Below are 21482 nucleotides of genomic sequence, written 5' to 3'. Positions count from 1 at the left end.
GTGAATGACACCCTAGCTTAACTTGAGACCAAGACTCTTTACAACTTGCACCAATAGTAAGATTGAGCGGCCGGAGAATGTGTATCTATATATAGTATCTATATATAGTGGAGACTTTAGCTCGAGATTTGATACTCCTTTTCTCTTCGTTCTTTTGCTCATTTCTTGTGGTGTCTGTATTATTACTAGTCGATGTGGCTCTTTTCTCTTTGTTCTTTTGCTCATTTTTTGTGGTGTTTGTACTATTACTAGTCGATGTGGCTCTTGCGACTGTGAGAGTGGTGAATTGGGTAATTCATTAGAACTTCTTTTATTCTATAATCTACAAATTTGCTTCGTCTTTGATTCCTCTGGTGGAGGGCCAAATCAATCAATATCTTGTCAGTTTTTATTGCATTATCCTCCCTATATGACTGATACATGTAATTAACTGGACATAGTACTCTGGATATCTGTTCCCTCGTTCACCTTATCAACAAAATGACCATTCTTATCATTCCGGGCTGGAAAATAGGTGAGTGAGTAAAACAGGGGAACTTTGTTATTTGTAAGGATTAAGGGTTTGGAAGAAGAGTGCCGAGGCAGAGGTCAATGGGCAGCAAGGCATTTTAACTAGTGGGTGTAAGGGCTTGGAGGAAAAATGTTTCTTTACTCAACGGTCTGGATTTCGTCAGTACTTATCCTTCCAAAAACTTGGCAACTGTTGAGCAAGACAAGAATGCTTCTCAACAGTTTTGTGTGTAAAAGCATAGTCGAGCAACTCCAGAGAATAGAGTACCTTGCAGTTTCATAAGTTGATCTAAATTATGTCACCGTAACATATTTTAAGACATTCAAAATAAGGAATTTTGCTCTACGGATGTAAACTACCCATCAGCAGAAGGCATAATATATCCAAAGGAACTCGTGCACAAGGCTCAAATACTGGTTAACTATAATATTACAAGCATCCTGAAATGATTAGAACCTTACTTGAACCCGGTCGTCCTTGTCAGATAAACAATTCTAATCGATCCATCATCCAACCGACCAGCAATATTTCGCACCTCTTAATAATGAAAAGGCACATTTGGAAGTGTGAGAAAAATGAAATCATTGATGCTCAAGAAGCAAGCAAACCCACAAAACAAAACTTAGGTTTTCAAGGAACCCAGTACAAAATTCTCATAGAAGCGAAAATCTTAGCTAAGAGAGATGCGGAAGACTAACATCTCATACCTGCTTGGATGTTGTTACAAGTGTAAAAGTTAAAACTGGTACATAAACTGTTTGACTAACAAGAACAAACAGGATAAGCCTGAAGGTTCCAAGCATTCTTGCCTGAATAGTGACCAAGTTGCAAGCTAGCTAATTTGTATTCAGCGTTTCTTTTTGCTTGCCTTTGAAGGGGTCGCAATCAGGTACACAAATAGAACCACAATTGAGATCACAGAAACCAAGGAACCATATTTTGCCATCAACTTCTGCAAACAAGGTGAGACAAGATGAGGCCCTAATTCTCACAACTTACAAATATTTCTATAAAGTGCCATCATATAATCATAGAAAACCCATACTGCCTTTTGAAAGGCAAACACATTAGACATGTAAGATACAGAAATTCTAGATTCAACTTAACATGTCGAACTTAGGGGAGCTCTTAGAGAGATATAAGATATGTTTTCCATTTCCTCATTCTTTCTAAATTCAGATACGTCTTTTCTATATCAGATATTGACTGATAACCTAGTAACGGGTTATTTCTCCAGTTTTGTATGTAATCTCAGGTAATAGTAAGCATTATCAAATCTAAACATTATTGTAGGAAGATGTCATACCTTTGCCTGTGAATATTCACCAAGCGTTTTGGACAGTCCATGCAAAAAAAGGGAAATTCATCTCTTAGCAAACTATAATTAACAAAATATGTGTTATGTAATTTGTCCAGCTGCAGCTACTAGTATTCAAGCTTACCCAGTCAAACTTCTTCTCCGGAGGCCTATCAGCGAGTATTTCAAGCGGGAGGATTGGAGTTGAGAATGCCTCCTAAAACGAGAACATTATTCATTAACACCTACCCACATCAAGCATATCAAGTAGAAGCATATAAGCAAGAGTGTCAAACCTGTAGAGCAGCCTTAGTGGGAATGCGGAATGTTATGACCGCTGGTGCCGCATGAAACACTGTTTTTTTCTTAGCTTCCAACTCAAAGGAATGGGAGACAGAAGCTCCACTGACATCAGACAAACAAACCAACATGAAAAAAAGAGACAAGATAAAGAAATTAAATTGTCGGATGCCACTAATAATGAGAGGACTCACGCGTCCAGCCTTTCCCATGACATGGATGTGTTACCAGCGACAATTTCAAATACATCTTGAGACCAGTTGTCATCATAAAGACTCACATCATATGCCGTCCTGAATAAAAAGAGCTTGTTCATGTCAAAGGCACATTGCCGGTAAATGATAATGTATATAGCAAATGGCAGAAATCTAGAGGTGGAATTTTGAGAACAATTTAGAGTGATGTCGGTTGTACAAGAAAGGATAAAAACAATCCCCCAAGTCATTCTCTAAATTAGCAAATGAGATTCTTATATTCCTTAACTTATCACCACACTGAAGCCAAGGAACTAGTCTAATGCACACATGGTTCAGAAACGAGCACAAGATTTGAATCATGTCGAAATGTACCGAGAGATTGCTGACGACGTGAAAAGAAAGTAAGAAACACATTATTATTGAAAAAGGAAAAATACTATTTTCACCGAATATCACTAGTGGTTTACTATCTTACTCTTACCCTGAAGACTTAACAACCAAATTTTATTCCAAGGCGACTGCATTTTCTTGTACTAAAGATTTTTTTTGGTTTTAATGTTATTTATTTCACCATATAAAAGCTACTAAAAATATACATAATGGTTCCAGTGATATTTTTTCCAAAGAAACAGACTGAAGACCATCTTCAAATAAACAGAACCAATTCTACTGAAATTAATCCAAATACTAAGATTTGTTTGCGGAAAACAAAACAAAATCAGTTTTCCCAAAACTAAGCCCTTTTCTAATACTAAATCCAAGTTTCTTACAAAATAAACAAAGAAGTTAGTTAGATAATGCAGCTTCTAACTTTCCATACTTAAAGGTAAAATAAAAAAAGAAAGGCACTAGGACAAAACTTAATTACGTAACCCCACATGCACAATGTACATGGCAAGTCATAGGGCCACGCACCATATAGCATCCCTTAGATATCTAGTCTCCTATACTATATTTTAGGCAACAGATGAGCACTTTGATTAAAGCGCCCCAGAAATAATGTGATCTCTCATGTTAAATTGCCCTCTCATATTGGAGAAACCAGGAAAAAGCTAACACTCAAGCAGCTGACAGTAATGATCCTTTAATCTGTCCTGATGAAATGGAAATCTAAGTCACAGAAACAGAGTCTTAAATTTCCACAATGCAGAGGTAATCCTATATACTTCCTCGCACATATAAATATAGATGTTAATTAAATCTTCAGGTGGTCATTAAGCAAAAGATGGATTCAGAGCAGAATCAAGGTTCAGAAGATAGGATTTCAGGAAACAGATCCTAAAACTTTAACTGGTCCCATGTGTTGTCTTTTCACATTTTTCACAAAAATTAGCAGTTAAGGATTGCAGACAATGATTTTAGACTCCAAACTATCAGCTACAGCCTCCTATTATCAATCAAAGACTGGAACTAAAACATTTAACCCTTCATTTAATTCATCTCAGTGTTTGTTAAGTTTACTCAACTGTGGCCTGTTGGTGACAAATCAGTTGTATCAAACTACAATTGCAATCATTAAGAAGGGTCTTACTACACCCTAAAGATCAACAAACCGCAAATATCAGATGATAATAGACACAGAGATGAAAGCTAATCTAAAGTGCGATAAGAATTTTTTACTCTTTTTATTCTTGGCAACATACAAATATAATGCTTAATTACTGAGGATGGGAGGTAAAGTCAAAAGGGGATTCCAGTAAAGATCATTTTGCAATTTGTTGTCTCTTTTTCAAAAGAGATGCTTCACCTTCAAGAAGAAGACAGCAATAAAAACATCTTATAGGGATTTCGATAAGAAAAGAATCTGATTTCCCGATTTGAAATTGCACTTCCCCTATACAATAATAGGGAAGGGAAAAAGAAAACAAGAAAGAAAGAAGATAATTCCATAAATTACCTTTAGTAACCGAATAAATTAATCAGATCAAGAAAATTCGTATCCGTATTTGGAAATGAAACAAGAAGAAAACTGAGATTAGGCTCGCAAACTATGGTTATACTATTTATTAGCTTTGACTCCACAAGTAAGGTCGGAGAGAGGCAGCTGTTATAATTAATGCTAATTATCTAAATCGAATCCTTTTCCTAATATGGAAAGAGGAAACAAAGTCGGATGTGATTTAGGGAAGCAATGCATGAGATCCTAAGAGAATAGGAAGTAGGGATGTGAGTAAAAAAGAGGGAAGGCATACGCAGATCCTTGGTTGTAGATGTCGATGGAGATGGAAAGACGTTCGATGTCTGATTTGACGCGAGTAAGAAGGGCTTTCTTGTGTGCCACGATGAATGGCCCGTCGGAGGCTGAGATTGTCCATGACAAACATAATACAGCTAATACGATGACCTTCTCCGCCATGCTCAGATTCAGATTCAGATACAGAAAATGACAAGACTTTTCACCTTCTCGTGTCGTGTATTTCATAGCATTATGCATCCCAGATTAGCCACATGTTCCAATATCATTCGTCTAATTTTTTCCAGTGACGTTGCTCTAAACTGGACTCAACCTAAACACATATGGGCCACTTGATTATTAAGCCCAAGTTTCAAGTTGTTCTCTTAATAAATGGCTAAATTACACATTTGGCCCGTCGGTAAAAATTAATTACATTCACCAGCCAAAAGTACAACTAATATACACTATTATATATGAAAATGTATATTTTATATATATATATTATACATTAATATGTAAAAATATATACATTTGTTGGCTATTATTATTTAGGGAAGTTTCTCATTTAATAGGGTGAATTGGACAAATGTGATCCTTCCATGTCACTATTTAAGTTTTGACCTTATTTTAAAAAAAGTATAAAAATAGATTTACAACCAAAAATCACCATGGCCACTAAATCTTCACGATATTGGTGGATCTCCGTTGAATAGTAATCTTGTCACAAATTCTAATCACCGCCAAATTTTGGATTCCAAATCTTGATTATTCTAGTGGATTAACATAAAATCTTCAAGTTGCCTTGTCACGAAATTCTAATGATCGCTATAAATTGGCCACCTGACCCTAACATCATATCCTGTTTTGGAGGCTCTTCGGGCGGGAAAGCACTTGCTTTCTCCCCGTTTGTGAAAAATAGTGCCGAACTCATTTTTATTCAATTATAGGTTGGTCCAAAGAACGAGAACCAGCTTCCTTTGTTGAGTTGGCGGTTCGTCGTAACATTCATTTGAAAATCAAGCTAAATTGGATTGGAGTAATATTTATATCTTATCAGCGTAGATAAGATAAATCAATGTCAAGAAATTAAAGCAAATAAAAGGATCCATATCTGACCAAGACAGACGCATAATATGTAATTATTCGTAATATGATTTTAGAGGGATTTTGTCCACTCTGTTAGATTTATTAAGCATTCACAAATTAGAGAAGAACAAATATTTTAATTTCTCTTTAGCGCGGTGGCCATTCCAATTACCCTTTCACTTGAGAAGAAAATTCATTTTAATATCTATTTATTACGCATAATAGCTCTTAGTAGATTCGAGGAAGAATATAATATTCTCGGTGTTTAATTTCATATACTTTTGATAGAGCAATCCCTTCATCATAATCGAATTTGCTAACCTGTTGTTGTTAGCGTGTGGTGTGTACAAAATAGACAGCATCATCATTTAGTTATCAAGTGGTTAAAATTCAAATTTATTGAAATATGCTTCACCATAATCTAATTTGCTAACCTCCTGTTGTTTCAATAAGAAAGTTGTTTCCCAATGCGCCTTTTAAGGTTGGTTACCGAAGAAATTGTGCGGCATGCAACAACTAGACAGAGTTCATATAAAAGCAGCCTGTACAGCCCATCCAAATTAAGTACTACAAGCATTATCACTTGGGGTCATTTGGTAGGCTGTATTAATCAAAATAGTCCTTGTATTAAAATTTAGTCCATCCAATACAATGTTTGGTTACTCAATTCAAATTAATCATACATAATACATGGATTACTTATACACCATAGGGGGCTTATCTAACCGAGGAGGCTTATTTAATACCAAGGAAATCAAGGGATTACTTATATCAGGCTTAACTATACCTGGATAAGACCCCTAAGATGACTAAACTACCGCTCAAGCCCTTTTCCCAATTCATGAAATAGAAAATCCCACAAATATTTAGGGTATAATTGCAAAGAAGATTTTTTTCAGTATTAAACCAAACACAAGCTTAGATTATACATTGTATATCTAATTTTTAATACTATGAACCAAACACTTGATAAAAAATAATCTCAGCATTACAATCCTTGCATTACTTGTCTTACCCCTTAGGGGTCGTTTGGTTTGAACACAAGTTATGATGGAATTAATTATGTTGGAATAAGTTATACTGAGATTATTTATGTTGGGGTTAGTTATCCTGATATTATTTCTTATTGATTGTTTGGTTTGTTGTATTAAAAGTAAGAACTTTTAAGAAAAAGTTGTTTGTTTACAAAAATACTCTCCACTTTATGTAGTAGAAAAAGGGTTTTGAGAACCTCAAAGCTATTTTAGTCAATTTCATTATTTTATCCTGTGATAAATTACCCCAGAATTACTATTGCACGGGTATAAGTTATCCCACCATTATTTTTAATCCTAAAATAACTTATTCCATAATTAGTAACCAAATAAAAAATAAAATAATATTAAATTTTCATTCCATCACTATTTTTAATTATCCATCTTACCAAACCTTGCCTAAGAGTAACAATTAGCATCTGGATGGGTTAATAAAGGTTGGCTTTTACGTACTTGATCAAAAGTTTGAAAAAGTGATTAAGTGGGGTGTGGGGTCCAGAAGACATCTCTACATGTTGGTAATTTGGTAGTCATGAATTCATTACTAAAGGAGAAAAAGTCAAAGATAGCGAGGTTTCCATTTCAATACTTTTTCTTACATTACATATAGTGCAAAAAGCTTATTGCAGAAAGGAAAGGCATTTTGATTTTTGTCCAATGGCTGCTGGCGCTTACACGGCTGCCGGTGGTTCGCCGCTGCTCCAATATCGGAACTCATCATACCTCCACGTCAGATTCAATTATTTGGTGCGTGCATCACAACCGCCAACACAGATGAGGCCTGCTCTGTCGAGCAACAAGGGAAGCAGCAACTCCATAACTGAGAAAACAAGTTTGATTATGAAAGATTACATGGAATGGAGCAAGGATATGATTGGCTCCGGTGGGCCACCATGCTGGTTTTCCCCCTTGGAATGCGGTCCACCTGTCAAAGACTCCCCTCTCTTGCTCTACTTACCAGGTCATTTAATTAAATGAATCACCAACTTTACTCATTTTCTATCTTCTGCTAATATATACTATCTTGAATGAATAGACGATAAAGCAGAAAGAGAAGAAAAAACGATCTGGATTAGGACATGTCAGTTTTACCACGACAACAACAACATAGCTAAGCCAGTGTAGTTTCATAAGTGGACTCTCAGCTAAAAAAAATATATAGTCAAATGCAGAAATATAAGAGAAATAAGACAGCAAAATATGAAGAGATCTGACAATTTCAGTACTACATACATAAGGATAGTGATACTAAAATAAAGATAATACTACTAAGAAAAGGAAGAAGAAGATATGGAAAGGTTAGCCCCCATCTCTCACACCCTAAGAAACTCAACTACTTGTATCCTAATCCTCGACCGTTAAATCTTCCTATCTAAAATCAGGACATGTCAGTATTAGTAAACTGCTAATTAGTGAGAGTAGAAAGTTTCGATTGTGTCTTCTACCTACCTAACTGTCCACGTTTTTCCAGTCATCATCAGACATGGGACGGTATTAGTCACTGATAATATAGCTGCTACCGATCTCTACGAGCATAGGATGCAGTATATATCTACGTTTTCCTTTTATCATTTACATTACTTCCTCGTCATACTCAACTCCTCATGATTGTTATACAACCGCAGTAAAGCTAAGGTACGAACATCTTAGTATTCCACCTTTTATGAACAAGACATCATATAGAAGACATAACTGTAAAAAAACATTTGAACGAGAAAATAAAGAGCACTAACTATTGTAGCTAACTTTTGAATTTTACATGCCTCAATTTTGCTGTATTGCATTGTTATATTGTACTATATATCTGTCTTGTGGTTTTGTTAGATTCCTAGCTCCAGAAGGATTCTCCCTCTGTCCCACTTTATGTTACTTATTTGAATAAGTACAAAAATTAGGATATTAGTTTAACTTCTATATGTAAAAGTACTTATGAAAGAATAGTAAAATAAAATTTTCATTATTAAAGTTGAATAGTTAATAGATTGAATTTTACAAACTTGTGAAAAATTGTATAAAATAATATTGTTTGTAGAATGTTAAGTATGCTATTAGACATTGTGTAATAATTTTGGGATTATCTTATGTTGGACTTCGATTATTATCTCAACTATGTTTTGTTTTTACAAAAGGAATTAAACAAATATTAAGTTGTTGGACATAATAATAGGCTCTAGCTTACTGATCCTCTTATATAATAACATTAAAATCCTCTCAACTCGCTGTAACGGCAAAGTTTGTAACTGATTGTTCGTGAACAAAGCCATAGTGCAAATATTGATATGTAGCACACGCTGGACAGATATCCTTCTCTATATCATCGTCTATGAACTGTTCATACAGTGATCTAAATAGCTACTCTGTCAGTTAATTAAGCTAGGTTCTATTAACTTGGAACATTGCAGGGATTGATGGTATTGGACTTGGCCTTATAAAGCATCACAAAAGACTTGGAAGGTAAGTTTGTGATTTGAACTTTTTCGCACCATGTCAGAATTTAAAATGTTTGATTTTCAGCACTACTGTCCTTAAGAAGTTTGTGTTGTGCCTGAAAAAAATATCCTGTTAAGTTATCTTCTTCTTCTTCTTTTTTTCTTTTTTTTTCTTTTTGGGCGGTGCTTTGCGTACGTGAAGGATCTTCAATATATGGTGTCTCCATGTTCCAGTTACAGATCGAACATCGTTCTCAGGTCTCTCCTTCCTCATCTCCCTGTTGTGTTCTTAGGCAAAATTGCTTGCTTGAATTTTAATAGATGGAAACCAAACATCTGAATAAGAATATTTAAAGAGTAGAAATGGTAGTAAGAGCTGTTGCCTCTAAATTTTGGCTCGTTGTATGATCTACATGGAAATTCAGAAGCGATGATCTGAGGATGTATTACTACTATTATCATATACTGAAGTCAAATCCTCTTTCTTAGTGTTGCATAACAGGTATAGATCTTATGTAATTTGTGAAAAAGATCCCTTTAGATTCAGCTGAATGAGAGAGTTATGAATCAGCTAACAAATCTGAGCACGCGGTGCATTTGGGAAAGCCATGCAGTTACTCTTTAAACATTAAAATGAAATGTCTATGCCCTGATATCTTTGTGCTTTTTTCATTTTTGCCTTTCTTTGTAATATGTAATTTAACTCGTGTCCACTTTAAAGTTTGGACAATGTTACTAGACAAACCTGTCCTGTTTCCATCTTAAGCAGTTTTTCTTTTTAAACTTGTGAATGTGTGCTAGTTTTATCATTTGAATGAAAGTAAAAGTGGAATATACTTTCCGTTAACTGTCCTTCAGACCTGGTGCACCTGGTTGAAGCAACTGTTAGGTCAGAGAATCACCATGCACCAAGACGTCCCATCTATCTTCTTGGAGAATCTTTTGGCGGATGTCTAGCACTTGCTGTTGCTGCTCGTAATCCACATATTGATCTTGCTCTAATTTTGGCAAACCCAGGTTGAAAAGCATGTCATTATCATTATGTGAGAAAATTTTATATTTCCTGAATCATTTCATAGTTCTTATTGCAATGATGTGTCTCAGCCACACGTTTACGGGAGTCTCAGCTGCAAAATCTGATAACGTTGTCAGAAGTCATTCCTGAGCAACTTCATCCAAGCATGGTTAAAATGCTAAGTGTGACTACAGGTAATTATTACCTTCATCCTCTGATTTATGAGAATTATAGTTCAAGTGGATGGAATTTTGACTTGCTAAACTAGCATTATGATAACTGCTAACAACTCGTACTTGTATATTTTGGTGGCATTCGTTTTGAAGTTCCCAGAAATGGAGTTTGTTTTGAGTTTTTTTAAAAACTGTTTGTTTGAATGATTTTTCCAGAAAAGGTTAACTTTTTTTTTTTTTTTAAATACTCCCGAACTCAGTTTTTCCAGAAATCTACCAAAAGAGAAGTTGTTTTTCCTACATGTACTTGGTTTCCGTGCTAAATGTAAACTGTTTGGTTTGGTAGATAAATGATCCTAGCTTCAGGACTATTTATTTCTTCTGAATTTTTTTTATCAGAAATCTTGTTGACTAGAATTGTATGAGTTGCCTTTTTAGGCCGTAGGAGGAAACATGCTAAACATCCCGTCACTAATTAAGATGTTTTACTTGCCTATCTATTTCACTATATATAATCACATATCTCTCACTTCACGTTGTATCTTGCTCCAAAAGATGTGTGTATCTGTTGAGACAAACCATACTTCTTCAAAGTGTGCAGCAACTTATTCTGGTCTTTGTTTTTTCTAACTTGCACCACAAACTTCCATTCAACTTGAAAGGTTTGACTGCTGAGTCAGAAAAACCAATAACTTGAAGAACTTAATCCCAATATTGAACAAATCATTCAGATATGTTTGCTGTATGCATAATTCTTTGAGAAGAAATAGATTTAGAAAAACACCTCATCTTGTTATTACAACCTGTCTTTTAAACTTCTCTTGATGAAGTATATGTATATGTATATGTTCATATGCATCTGATTTGTAATGTTAATACATCATCACCTGTTCTTTTAGTGCTTGCAAGAATAAATTTACATCTTCTTAGTTTTATTTATCATGTTGATTGGGACTAAATCCCTCCTTAATATTGGACTGTGAAGTGCTCAAAATGGAGTGACGATTCATATAGCCGACCAACTTGCTTGGGATTGAGGCGTTAGTTGTTGATTGGAACTAAATAACTTCAGTGGATACTTGCCATTTTTCTTGCTTAAATTGGTTAACTGAGTTTACTTTGCGGTAAACTTTTAGATGAAATTGACAACTGATTCAATTACAATGATTAGGTGTTCCTGCAAGAGTGGCAGTGGCAATTCCTGGCAGCGTACACCCTTTGCAACAAGCAGCAGCAGAGTTATTTCGTGGTGATGTAGCATTTTCATCCTACTTATCTGTAAGGTCCAAAAGTCTTAAACTCAGTAGGTTAAATGTGAAAGTCATCCCTCTGGTCACCCTAGAAAAAAATGTTGCATTCGGACATTTTCATCAATTTATTCTTTGTGGCATCTTCTTAGCATTGATGACATTCCCTTATGTTGACCATGTCTATCCATGTTGGTATCTTCTTTTTCCACTCTAGCTTTGATACTTCGAAGACTTTAACTTAGATAACCATTATTAGTTGATATGTTCAGTTAGAGTTTGTTCTTGTTGTCAGTTTGAGCAAGAAAATGATGAAAAAGGTCGCAGGTGCTGGCTGATGTGTTACCTGTAGGAACACTTATCTGGCGGCTGAAGATGCTCAAAGCAGCCGCAGCTTTTGTCAGTTCCCGCCTTCATGCTGTCAAAGCACAAACTCTGGTACTTTCGAGGTAATTCTTCAGAATTCCAGTGTGTCAGTGGTAAAATTTGATGAGAGCGAGATTTTTAAACACCTACTCCCTCCCGGGAAATAGTTGATTTTCTCTCTCTCTATTGTCATCTTTACAAGAAGTTTATTAGTGTAGACTAGAATTGTTGCATTCTCTTCTTTTTCCAGACATTTCGAGCAATACCTAATTCTGGTTAGCTTTCACAACTGCACTATGCGTGGCTAAGAGTTATATTTCTATGCAGTGGAAAGGATCGCTTGATACCCAGCCTTGAGGAATCTGAGAAGCTTCGTCAGATGCTTCCAAACTGTGAGATCCGGAGATTTAATAACAGTGGTCATGTCCTTCTCCTGGTAGGCTGTTCTTCTTTTCCAAACCCTTTGAGACCCAATTCCTCTTTCCAACTTCCACAAATGGCTTCAGTTCTATACCAGATTGATAACTGCTAATGCAAATGGTAATAGTTCAGAGACTTTCTTTGGAGTAATCTTTGTCAACAAACAACGAAACAAAGCAGAGAACTTCTTGAGTAGACTCTGCATCAAATATAGATAGATTTCTTTTCAAAAACCCTGTACCTGAAGTCTCGTTGAGGTTTATTCAATGACAAAAAAAAGGAAAAACAAAAAGAAAAAATGCTTTTTTTTGTAAAATGGAGCAAAAAACATGCCCCTTAGTGAATGAATAGGCTTAGGAATAAGTGAAGTAGGAGATGGGACCTCAAGGATCAGTTATGGGCATAGTGAGGTAAGATGATAGCAAGCCCTCTATGTTTGGCCCTTGCAATTTTCTGTTAAGAGTGTGCTTTCTAGCTGCTTAGGAAAAATGTAGGTCCTTGTCATTCATTTTATGTTGTTGATTATTGGGATATTCGCTGCACTCTTCCAACTTGGAATCTTCCTTGCAGTTTGTATATCAGCTGAAGTTTGTAGCTTTTTCTCTCATTTTCTAATATCTGCTGTAGTTTAGGATATCAGGTCAGGTATGCTACAGTCCTGATATTGCACTTTTTTTCTTCTTCGCCAAGATGGAAGATAAAAAGTGCAAACTTCAATGTTGCCTTCCAACAGATTTACTCTATCAGTGTGATTCCATAAATATGTCACATAGTAGCATATTATATGCCTTACGTCCTACAGGAAGAATCAGTGCCATGGCAGTTTGTATAATAGGCTGTATAGTCCTGCAATAGCCTACCTGTACGCTCTAAGTGCTGCATACATATAACTGGTTACTTCGGGTACCCACAAAGATAATACTCCAACTTTTAAAGCATTCATACCGAATCATGCTGGGGTATATGATAAGTTGAATTTTTTGTGCAGGAAGCAGACTTTAATTTGGTAACTGTCATAACGGGTGCCAATTTTTATCGACGTGGAAGACACCTTGACTTCGTCACAGATTTTGTGCCGCCAAGCACTTCTGAGTTTGACAGCGTGTATAAACCGTACAGGTATATTGTCCTGCTCTTTGTTGGAACTGTAGGACGCATAATTTGCTTCCTGGTCACTGACAGTTGTATATTGTGCTCTAAGTGCATAGACAGGATATCTAGTTAACGAGGTTCCACGCTGACAAAATATTTTAATGGCGGTCTTGCTTCTCTATATAAGATGCTACCTTTGGACTACTTAACTATGGTTAAGCTAATCAGAAGCTCTTTTTGGCATAGTGAATCAAGTCTTCTGCATCTGCTATTTAACGTGTACTTTGTTCATTTGATAAATAACACAAATACTGCAAGCTTATTTAATTGTTTGTACTTGTGTGACTGATTAAAACACAGGTGGATGGAAGTTGCCTTCAACCCTGTGATGATATCAACTCTCGAAAATGGGAATGTTGTTCGGGGTCTGACTGGAATTCCTACTGAAGGCCCAGTCTTACTTGTTGGTTATCACATGATGCTTGGACTTGAACTAGTTCCTTTGGTGTCCTGTTTGTGGAATGAACATAAGATTGTCCTACGAGGCATAGCACATCCATTGATGTTTAAGAGAGCAAGAGTGGGAAATATGCCTGCGTTATCAATGTATGATGATTACCGATTTATGGGTGCAGTTCCCGTGTCGGCACCTAACTTCTATAAACTTTTATCATCAAAATCCCACATGTTGCTGTATCCTGGGGGCATGCGGGAAGCTCTTCACCGGAAGGTATTATCTAGTTAAAACATCTTGCTTAGAAATGCTCTACTTAAAATATTTCTATATTTAGTGACTTGCAGTCCATATATATAGTTATATACAGCAAACGTTAACTTCTCAGGAAAAAAATATTATTTAAGAATCTAAGGGTTGCATTTCTTTACAAGTTTGTGATTAATTTGTGTGATTTTGTCTCTGCTCCACTTGAAACATAAAATCAGGTGAAACGATTAATGAGTCAATATTTACATGTTCTGAAGATACTAATTATGATAGGAAATTGACCCGGTCACTAAATGTAGAATTAAATGGTCATTTTCATATTAATGAAAACAAAATTGAAATTTATAAACCTGTTGATTTCTCAAGATGCTATATATTTTTTTGTCTGTGGTTTTAGGGAAAGCTTGATAAGTGTATATCTAACATATAAGGCCAAGGTTAAGTACTGAAATAAGTTGTTGAAAGATATTTGCTTAAGAAATGGGAGATTGACTTGGAACAATAGCAGTAATCCTTGCTGTTCTAAATGTTGAATAAGGTTATTAAATAGCCAATGACCAGAAGATAAAAGCATGCCTGCTTTTCTAATAATTTGGTATTCTGACTTCAGGGGGAGGAGTACAAATTGTTCTGGCCAGAACAGTCTGAATTTGTCAGAATGGCAGCTAGATTTGGAGCTAAAATTATACCTTTTGGTTCAGTGGGAGAAGATGATATTGGCCAGGTAGTCTCTCGAGTTAAATAGTTTCTTGAAATATTTTAATGAGAACATGCAACATCTATTCTGGTGGATCTGTTTCACTACAAAAGTTGAGTTAGTTTTATTTGGGATGCATAAATATAATATAAAAACAATTGCCTAAAGCAATGTTGCATACTTACAACGACAAGATGAAAATCATTGTTGAAGGGCGAATGGAAAGGTGTGATGGCACAGAACAGCTTGTTGCTTCAGTTGTATTTTAATAGTTGAACTGAATCCTTTAGGTTTTTTCTAGTGCTGAGGTTACCCAATTCAGATGGCTCGAAAAGGAAAAGAAAAAGAGTTTACAAATGGATATATTAAAACTTGTCAAGTAACTACCATAAGAAGATTCTAAGAAAGAAATCATGAAGCTGAATTCTTTTTTATGACAATTATGTTATGAACCTCATGATCATGAAATATGAGCTATGTAATAACCCGTACCTTCGCGGTAAGATTATAAGTGCTCTACATGCTAAGAAGGCCGAGTTGTAAAGTATGAGTCATATCTTATGTTTGGCTGGTGATGATATTTTTCTCATTATAAAAAGACTTTCATCTACTAATACATCCCTCCAAAACAGAGTTTTGAGCATGGAGAACATGTTCTTTTGCTTTTATGTTGAAAGATAAAGAGGAAAATTTGGTTCAAGCACGTGGAGAGATCTGACTACCCCGAAGCTCTTTCCTTAAGAAACAATTAAACAGATAATGCTTCTCTATGCCCGGCTGTTATTCTAAACTTGCTCTGATTAACATTGAGATAGTTTTCCTTATTGGAGGAAATAGCAACTTTTATATCACACAAGTCATCCTCTTGTTCACTCACCAATCTTTCAATCAGATGCTCCTTGATTACGATGACCTGATGAAGATTCCCTATTTCAAGGCTGGCATAGAGGAGTTAACTGGTCAAGTGGAGAAGCTAAGGTATCTGAGTTTGTTCTTTCCTTAGTTTATCCGACTTAGTGTGTGTTTGGTATGATGGAAGTCATATTTCATGGTAAATGTTTACCTGGAAAACGTTTTCCGTTGTCTGGTTGGCGAATAGGAAATGTTTTTCGAAAAAATAATATATTAGCAAATCGGAGAGTGGTTTGATGAAAATTTTCAGAACTACAGATTACTAATAATTTTCTGTGTAAGTTGAAACAAGTAATATGAAGTTTAAAAGTCTAGATAGTTGTAAGAAAATGATTTTTGCCCATCAATGAAGGAAATCATCGCAACCCCCCCCCCCCCCCCCCCTCCCTTCCCCTTTCCCTTTGAATTCTATCAACCAAACACCGAAAATGATTTCTTCACAGAAAACATTTTCGTGGAAAATGACTTCTCTTACCATCCACGCCCTTAATCTCTATATATGTTGTATTAGCCAATGGACATTGAAGTTTGTTTGCTGCACGCAAGGTGGAAATCCATGGTGGTTCTTTCTTCTTGCTAGAAGACTAGAAATGTGCATTACTGTTGAAAACCTAACATGTTCAACCTTTTTAGACCAATTAAAACATAATTTGTGCCATGCGATATCATCTACTTAGCATGTGGTGGTGCTAATAATGGATATCACCTATTTGACTGTTTAATTTATCAATGACAATGTTGCATATTAGCCTAAAACATTAAATTTGAAGAAAGGTAGGCTAAGGAAGTCAGTTGAGCAAAAAGCTGTGCATAAGGAGGACTACTTAACAAGTTGGTCAAACTTTTAACATTGATAGTCTGGCCAAAATAGAAGTTGATGCTACTAGTATCTTACTTGCGGTTATTCTCTCTATTTATTTTGGTCCACTTCGCGAACCACTTAGTTCAGTAATACTTAAATTTCACGGAGGGATGCTGTCTTGCATGTGAACCCAGAAATGACACTGAAGGAGAGGTTTCAAACCAAGATGTACATCTTCCAATCATTCTTCCAAAAGTTCCTGGTCGTTTTTACTTCTACTTCGGCAAGCCAATTGAAACAGAAGGTAATTCCTGTAGTATCTCACTGTATTAACGTAACCTTGCCATATATGCTGGGGAAGCCTGGAGGTGATATTTGATGACCTTTTACTTGTTGCAGGGAGGAAGGAGGAACTAAAAAGCAGGGAGAAAGCACATGAATTATACCTGGAAGTGAAGTCTGAGGTTGAGAGATGCATTGGTTACCTGAAGGAGAAAAGAGAAAAAGATCCGTATAGGAGCATCATGGCCCGCCTCCCTTACCAGGCTAGCCATGGCTTTGATTCTGAAGTTCCCACATTTGACCTATAGTTATTTTTCACATATTTAATTCTTTATTTCCCCTGGATAAAATGTGCACCTTCTTGACAAAAAAATAAAATAATAATAATGATAATGCCCACCGTTTTCTCTCTCCTACTTTTGTATAAGAAGCTATGCATCATTTAGTATACAAGTTATTTACTTGGGTATTTACTATAAAGCAGATCGCATTTTGCAGCGAGTTGATCAATCTTTACATGGTGTGGGGAGCTCAGTCAGTAGCTCATAGTCATAAGGCAGGGTTAAACGCTAAGTTTGAGGAAGACCACTTATTACCATCCATTACCTGTGCCAAATGTTTACGTTAATATTGGTTGATCAGTTGAGTGTTTTTTTTGTTTTTTTTGTTTTTTTTTTTTTGTGCGAAGTTTTGAGAAGTGAAAGCCAAACTTATATAACAAGAATTAAGTTTTAATCATTTCTTTAACTATGGCCAAAAACACGGACGGTCTCTTTGGGTAGGGGACATAATCTCATTTGCACACCTCAACAACAGGGTAATCAAAAATAGAATCAGACAATTGTTTGCTCTAGTTGACTGTAGAAATAAAAGAGGAAAAAGAGACCAAAATTGATTAGGCAAAAGATGTTTAGGTGAAGTGGTCCCTCCATCGGTCGTTCAAAGTATAGTAATTCTGAAATCGGTCAAAACCATTTGTAGCAAGTCTAATTAACGCCAATAGTACAATTGCCATTAAGATGAAACTAGCATAGGACGTACTTAACAACATGATATTTGATTTTTGATTTTCCTATTCTGGTGGTAGCGGAAGTTGTTGTGTTGCAGGTTAAGGAATTTCAGAGCTACTACTAGTGTATACATTTGAGTAATAAAGGAAATCAGAAGAATGAACAAGTTTGGATTGGTTTTTTACTTTGTAATAGTAAGGGGGAAATGGGTTGTTTTGAAGCTCAACAGAATGCTCACTTTCTTGGGGCTACACGACAGAGTAGAATAAATGGGGTATCTCACTGTATAATGTTATCCAGTGCAGAAACACACGAAAAATTAATTAAGTGGTACTTGATCAATTAATAAAGACAACCGACCTGTTACCATTTTTACTCACTTCTCTGCTCCATAATTGATAACACAAGTAGTTAGTAAAGACATATACCATCACATTAGCATTAATTACACAGTGCTCTCTCTGTTCAAGCTGCTAACAAACATCCAGGGCTATCCTTCCGAACCATGCATGCATGCAGCTATAAATAACTACCCACATTAATATATTATTCCTACTCAAAATTGTTGATATTATATCCCCAACTATCAGATTTCTTCGTGAATACTCTTTTCAAACAAAATAAAATCATTAATCAATTAATTGAATTTAATTTAAACTTTTAATAAGTGGGAGCCACCATCATCACTTTTTCTGCTTTATAGTCCTTCCACCCCTCCCCAAACCCCGGTTTCTCCAGAACTTAGATATACTTGTTGTACATGAACAAGCAGTTCATAAGAAATTTTAAAAAAATTAAGAGAAGAAAGGAGACATTAGCTAAATACCTAGAACTTGCTATAATTGCTTAACGATAAGTACATGTAAAACTTAAACATGAAATGAGCAGACCATATCATCTCTGTAAAAGAGTTCTGAACTACATGGAATTAAGACTCTACTTTTAGTACGTAGCTAGTAGTGGAGCAATACACTAGATCTGACGCCTGACTGCTTCAGTTGCTGGCTATACTAAAAAGAAGGGGAAAAAACTCGAATACCCCTGAAAATTTTCCTCTAACTAAGACCAGAAAAGGAAAAAAACAAAAACACAGAGCAGCCCACAATACCCAGTTTCTCCTACAAACGAAGAGTAAGGTCGAGTTGGCGTTCATCAAAGGAAGACAAATCCTGTGGAGTCGAAAGAGTAGCAGCATCACCAGTACTAAAATAAACATGATGTCCGAGGTTCGGTGGAGGAGGAGCATAAAACCCGTCAGAGGTGGAAGAGAAAGGGTTAAAGTTGTTATTGTTTGAAGGTGGTGCTTGGAGACAGCAGTAATTAGTGAAAGGGTAATTAGTGTTACCATTGTCCATGATATTTTGTTCAGGCATCATAGTGGGCTCCATCTTGTCGTTGTTGTTCTGAACAAAATGGAACCGTACCATGTTATTATTACGGTCGGAATCAGTGGCGGCTGTGGTGGAGAACATAGTACGACGAGAAGCGGCTCTTTCACGTTTGTGAGCATTTTGGTGTCCACCTAGAGCTTGAGAAGTGCAAAACTTGCGAGAACAGTAGAGGCAAGAAAACATTCTTGAAGATGGAACCTTTGGTTTAGGTTTTGGGATGTGTGGGTGTTGATCATCCAGAACATTGATATCAGAAATCACCATCTCTGTGGCGGCAGTGGAATTAGACGACTGGTTAAAGAAATCATAAACTAGGCTGGGGTCCGCCATTTTTCTCTCGAGCTCTTTGGAGATTAAGAAGAAGGGTAAGAAGGAATGTGTGAATATGTGGTGATGATACAAAGTGTAGTTTTATATAGGAGTAGTAGAGAGTACTTATCTGAAAAAAGTGGAAGGGGGAGGAGAACACTGAATTAGCAGGAATGGTTACAAATGGTGACAGATTTTGGCAGAGCAGAGGGAGAGAGTGTCACTGGCTGTTTATTTTGTTTGTTTGTATCTCTACCCCGCCACCCCCTGCTTTAGTACTACAGTTGTTCAAGTGTACACCTGTACAGCAGGGGCATGTCATTACATTTTTACTATTTTCTCATCATTTACAATGCCCTGCATGCATGCTAAATTACCCATCCTAATATAGAATAGTACACTTATCTTCACAAAGTACACATAATGCGTGTAATCACTAATGAACTCATACTAATAGCAAACCTTTTCTGGAGTTAAAAGTTAGGCATCTAAGAGTTATACTATACACTTATACAACCTAGCTACAGACTATTATGTTTAGCAGTTTACGTAGTTAATAAGTTGTGTACTAGTAAAAGATTTATCAATTTAATTTTCAGGTTCTCAATCCACATTTATTGTATAAATTTAAATTCATATAGTTGGGTTTTTGGTAGTCTAATATTATGGAAGCTCTTAATTACATTTTTAGATAGGAAATACCACTAGATCAGTAACAGTCTTTCAGAGATTAGATACGCATCGGTCTGTTTAAATGATGTACGAGGTATGGCTAGTACGTGAGACTGGTTTAACAACATTCATATCTTTCTTTAATTTAAGGTGAAGAGTGATTGACAAGATGATGTGAGGAAATGTGTGTGTTGCCTAGTGTGATTTGCATTCAGCAATTCCTTGTACCATATTATAATTCTGACACACAAAAATTGAAGGGAAGTCTAATCATATTCAACTTTGAATTCAAATAAAATCATTAACATGACACCCTATCCAATTTGGCTACAACTCCTAAACAATCCTAAAATGGATTCCTACACCTGTTCCAGAGGCATGGTGATACTGTACACACCTAAGTTATGTTAACCTACTCCTCAATGACAACCTGAGATCTGTACTAATCCTCCTTTTTTTCTCCAATTTTTTTTTATTTTTAGTTTGTGCGTGCAGAAACTAGACTTTTACGAGAAGGAGAATTTTTAGCTTAAATAATCTATTATTTAAATTAAAGGAATTAACAAGCATAATGCAATATTTTGAAAATTCTCAGAACTAAACTAAATGTAGGTGTGAATTTCCCGAGAAGGAAGCCAATAGATTAAAACTTTGTATGTTTTTATTTTCTTCTTTGATGTTACGATAATTGAAAGACTGATTACAAGACGATGAAAAAGAAAAGCTAAAATTATAGTAAACATATGTGATGTATTAGTTACAGTAATCAATAAACGTCTCGGGGGTTTTTATTTTACAGAAAAGAAAAAAAAAAGAATATGATGTGTACAAAAGGACAGGGAAGTGGAGGGGGAGTGAGGACTGGACAAAAGAAATTGTTATGTCGTACAAACCCACCCCACTGCTGCAATTTGTTACAGTAGATGACAATTAGTAGACACGTGTCTCAGAAATAAGTTGAAATTAATGGCACTCCTATATGATGGAGAGGAGGGAACTGAAGTAACTAGCAAGTGCTGAATAGAGGTGAGTGGGAGTGGGAAGTGGAATCACAACGAGATGAGCCTATCATTTTCATCATCCAATTTCTGTCGGAGTTTCCAAAACTGCTATATATTCCCTCTCACATGTGCCTAAGCGAAGCACCTATACTTCATATAATATACCCTCATAGTATATACCAAGCTGCTTAAGTAGCCCCTTAACAAGACGTGTGAATGTGACAGAACTTATGTGTGCTCACCCCCCATCCCAATGTACATGCTTATATAAAATTATGGCTGAATACCTAAACACCCCTAAATTTGACGCGTTTTATTTTAAATCCAAATTATGTCTAA

General features: G+C 35.9%; 3 protein-coding genes across 8 annotated transcripts; 1 reads left to right on the top strand and 2 right to left on the bottom strand.

Annotated features, from left to right (window-relative positions):
* Positions 1–1076: 1076 nt before the first annotated feature.
* On the bottom strand, positions 1077–4737 carry LOC132047350 (uncharacterized). Its single transcript, XM_059438379.1, has 4 exons — positions 4498–4737; positions 2303–2401; positions 2105–2213; positions 1077–2025 (listed from the first exon to the last, which is right to left on the bottom strand). Exons 1-4 carry the CDS (start codon positions 4725–4727, stop codon positions 1882–1884), a joined length of 582 nt encoding a protein of 193 aa, XP_059294362.1. The 5' UTR covers positions 4728–4737; the 3' UTR covers positions 1077–1881.
* Positions 4738–7130: 2393 nt separating this feature from the next.
* On the top strand, positions 7131–17173 carry LOC132047348 (phytyl ester synthase 2, chloroplastic-like). Of its 6 annotated transcripts, none has more exons than XM_059438373.1 (14): positions 7133–7562; positions 9004–9055; positions 9233–9288; positions 9889–10047; positions 10135–10227; positions 11390–11496; positions 11793–11914; positions 12159–12267; positions 13240–13370; positions 13704–14073; positions 14678–14791; positions 15657–15742; positions 16673–16782; positions 16878–17173. In XM_059438373.1, exons 1-14 carry the CDS (start codon positions 7259–7261, stop codon positions 17066–17068), a joined length of 2004 nt encoding a protein of 667 aa, XP_059294356.1. In that variant the 5' UTR covers positions 7133–7258; the 3' UTR covers positions 17069–17173. The 6 variants fall into 6 exon arrangements, with proteins under 6 accessions (XP_059294358.1, XP_059294360.1, XP_059294359.1 ...); XM_059438372.1 differs by having other exon boundaries at positions 10135–10239; XM_059438375.1 differs by lacking the exon at positions 16878–17173 and having other exon boundaries at positions 7131–7562; positions 10135–10239; positions 16621–16776.
* Positions 17174–18606: 1433 nt separating this feature from the next.
* On the bottom strand, positions 18607–19820 carry LOC132048414 (zinc finger protein 8-like). Its single transcript, XM_059439319.1, has one exon. It carries the CDS (start codon positions 19489–19491, stop codon positions 18889–18891), a length of 603 nt encoding a protein of 200 aa, XP_059295302.1. The 5' UTR covers positions 19492–19820; the 3' UTR covers positions 18607–18888.
* Between the last annotated feature and the right edge of the window lie 1662 nt (positions 19821–21482).

Source organism: Lycium ferocissimum, chromosome 2 (genome assembly GCF_029784015.1).
Source record: "Lycium ferocissimum isolate CSIRO_LF1 chromosome 2, AGI_CSIRO_Lferr_CH_V1, whole genome shotgun sequence".
Taxonomy (NCBI): Eukaryota; Viridiplantae; Streptophyta; class Magnoliopsida; order Solanales; family Solanaceae; genus Lycium; species Lycium ferocissimum.
Note: the sequence above shows the minus strand (reverse complement) of the source record. Positions and strands in the feature narration are given on the sequence as shown.